This window comes from Nicotiana sylvestris, chromosome 10 (genome assembly GCF_000393655.2).
Source record: "Nicotiana sylvestris chromosome 10, ASM39365v2, whole genome shotgun sequence".
Classification (NCBI taxonomy): Eukaryota; Viridiplantae; Streptophyta; class Magnoliopsida; order Solanales; family Solanaceae; genus Nicotiana; species Nicotiana sylvestris.
In genome coordinates, this window is record NC_091066.1 from 69,375,980 (window position 1) to 69,379,571 (window position 3,592).

The 3,592-nt window shown below is 41.9% G+C and overlaps 1 protein-coding gene across 1 annotated transcript; it reads right to left on the reverse strand.

Annotated features, from left to right (window-relative positions):
* Positions 1-301: 301 nt before the first annotated feature.
* Positions 302-2,131, reverse strand: LOC138879481 (uncharacterized). The gene is made up of 2 exons (XM_070159092.1): positions 1,826-2,131; positions 302-1,738 (listed from the first exon to the last, which is right to left on the reverse strand). The coding sequence occupies exons 1-2, from the start codon at positions 2,129-2,131 to the stop codon at positions 302-304; spliced, it is 1,743 nt and encodes a 580-aa protein (XP_070015193.1).
* Positions 2,132-3,592: the final 1,461 nt, after the last annotated feature.

Genomic DNA, 3,592 nt, shown 5'->3' on the forward strand with positions numbered 1-3,592 from the left:
CTTCCTCTTCATTATATTCTATTTCATCATCACACTCTGTTTCTTGGATTATTATTTCGGGGTTAGATTGACTTTTAAAACTTGCTGAACATTCCTCATACATGTCATGTCATTGAAACCAACATAAAAAGAACTGTACAAAGAAAAAAAAGAAAATGACACTATCAGGAGTAACGGAAAAGGGAAATTGCATTTCATTAAAATTAGAGGATAGAAGGGTTTGTACATCAACAGATAGAAAATATAATCTGAATTATAACCCTGGAATAATCTAGATAAACTGAAAGAAAAACAAAGCAAACTACCAAAGCTCCTTCCGGGTAGGGGGAGGAGTAGCATCCCAATTGTTAAGCTTCATTTTCTGCCCAATAAACTGCACATCCATTTTGCTGGAACCTTCCCCAGTTTCTACCATGTTCACCTCATCAAACAAACTCTGGAACCTTTTAACTACTTCTTTATCAAAATCAACCACAGGCTTTGGAACTGTTGTCACTGGACACTTCACGACCCCTGCCTTGATGAAAGACCTGGAGAGACGTGGGACTGGTTTATGGAGCGACCATGCCTTCTTTTTCAGCTTTCGAGCCTTCTTCACATCATCCCCTGTAGGCTTGAACCCCAGACCAAATGTGCCCAAATTTTCACGCAAGGACACTGGCTGCATGATACCTTGAAGAGATACACCCAGACCCTTGCCCGACATAAAACCATTTTTCAACATCTCGGTTGCTACCATGATGATTACAGACGCTAACTTTGTATCCAGGATATATTCCCCTTCCAGAACCTTTTCAACTGACACCGTTTCGGACACTTGATATACCCACGACCCGTTATCCTCTTCAGCCTCAATAAACAGGACAAAGGTATCATTGAAAGCAAACAAATTCTCATCGCCATGCACTACGATTTCTTGTCTATCCCATTTGAACTTCACCATCGAGCGTAAAGAGGATGGAACGACCTTGGAAACATGTATCCAATGCCTACCCAACAACAAATTGTAAGAAACAGCCATATCTAGTACCTGAAACTCCATGGTGAATTCGACTGGTCCTATTGTCAACTCGAGCATGATGTCGCCAACAGAGTCTTTTCCCCCTTCGTCAAAACCTCGGACGTATATGATGTTCTTGTGAATCCTCTCATCATCAGCTTTTAACTTGTTCAGAGTAGAGATAGGGCATATGTTTGCACTGGAACCATTGCCAACTAACATCCTTGTGACCACAAAATCTTCGCATTTCACTATGAGATAGAGGGCTCGATTGTGCTCCGTACCCTCCAGAGGCAAATCATCATTCGAGAATGTGATCCTCTTAGACTCAAATATCTCATTAGAAATCTTCTCCAAATGATTCATTGTGATTTTGTTGGGGACATGAGCTTCGTTCAGAATCTTCATTAGGGCCCGACAGTGCTCATCTGAATAGATCAACAATGAAAACAGGGAAATCTGAGTAGGAGTCTTTCTCAACTGTTCTACGATGGAGTAATCTTGTACCTTCATTTTTCTCAAAAACTCCTCCGCCTCTTCTTCAGTAACCAGTTTCTTCACTAGAACTGGATTGTCCTTGAGTGTTTTAGCTTTCCTTAACTCTTCCGGGGCAAAGCATCTCCCCGAATGAGTTAATCCCTGGGCCTCGTTAACTTCTTCTTTCACTTCCTTCCCCTTATAGGTCACTATCACTCGCTCATAGTTCCATGGGACAGTCTTGGTATTAGCTATCGGCAGCTGGGTCACAGGTTTGATAATGATAGGGTCCGTTCAAGCACCCTCCACAATTATGACTGGTTTACTTGCGACCCCCGACACAATCACCTTTGGCTTTTCTTGCTTTGCTACAACATCACTTGGGGACCTCTTTTCAACTACCACAACTGGCTTATCATTTGGCATGCTTAACTTGTCCGCCAATCCTTTAGCTATCAAAGAGGTTGCTTTTGTGACAACTAGGTCCTTGACCGACTTACTTCCACTAGACCGGATCATCATGATAGATTGTGAAGGCTTCTTGGGCTTCCCATCTTTGTGCACTATCTCAATCATGTGCGTTTCAGCATGGGCTGGTAATGGGTTCTGATTGATATTGGGTGCTTCTAGGCTCTGGACCACAATCTGGTTCATATAAATGAGCTCTTGGATGGCGTTCTTCAAATGCTAGCACTTTTCCGTGTCATGCCCCAGAGTATCATAACAGTACACACATATGAGAGAATAATATAGGTTCTTTGGAGGGGGTTTGGTAGTTTTGAATCAATTAGAACATCCAACTGCCTCAACCTTTGAAATAGGCTGGTATAAGTTCCCCAAGCGGGGTGAAAGTTTTCTTCCGCTACAACTTTTCATTCCTGAATTCTGGCTTAGATCGAAAATTTGGACCAGTAGTATGGTTTCGATATGTTTGTGGTGATGGGTAAGGGTTTCGTGGAGCTGGGGCACGCCATTGCGGGTGAGGAGGGGGCTGAGCATATGGCTGTGCATGATGGACATGATATTGGGTGGCCTGATTGAGTATTGAGGCTTTGGTGATGGGAAGTAGTGACGGGATAGACTATATGGAGTTGGGGTATAGGCTTGAAGTTGGGGTCGAGGTTGGGTGTAGTAGGTAGGAGAATCCCCTGGTCCGTGCCATGATCCTGAAATGACCATAACGACATCCTCTTTCTTCTTTTTCCCTAGCACACTGTCACACCTCCTTTTTCACTACACCCCCGGAAGGTGATGTATAAAGGAGTTTTTCCAATTAAAGGACAATCGAAACGGGATTATATTTATTAAAATATTCAAAGTCGCCACTTGGGATAATTTATGGTGTCCCAAGTCACCGGTTCAAATCCCAAATTGAGGAAAAGATTGACTCTGTATTACAGTCCGCGAACCAGAAATCCAGGTAAGGAATTCTGTTAACCCAGGAGAAGGTGTTAGGCATTCCTGGGATCCGTAGTTCTAGCACGGTCGCTCAACTGTTATATTTGGCCTATTATATGATTTTAGTACATGTTTAAACCTATGGTATTTTTTTAGCTTATAAACCACTTTATTTAATTAGTTAAATGAAAATTGCTACGACATTTAAAATATGTTTCGAACCGCGTCACATAAATGCACCCGCAGTCCACAACACATTTTATCTAACGTTGTTGATTTAGATTTGGGTCACATAAATGTGCACCCGATTTTACGAAGGTAAATTATTAAAATAATGCGCCTAAAGCAACTACGCGTTTGCAACTTTGCGAGGGCCATAAAATTTTACCAAATGGCACGCCTCGATTTCGAAGGATTAACGTTAATCAAGTGACGTCCATAAATCGTATGTCTAATTGGTATGGAGCGCAAATTATCTACAAGGTTCTGCCAGTTGAATAAGGCTTAAGGGACTTACAATTATTTCTAAACTACAGCTAAACTCAAATCATTGATTTAAGGGTCAGTACTAGGTGGGCCCAATATAAACTGGGGTTCAATTGGCATCTTGCTAGTCATAAACCTGAGTGTGATAAAAAAAACCTTTAAATCATATGAGACGGACTGGGCCAGCTATAGGCCCAATGTTACTTGGAAATTTTTGAAGGAGAACACAGC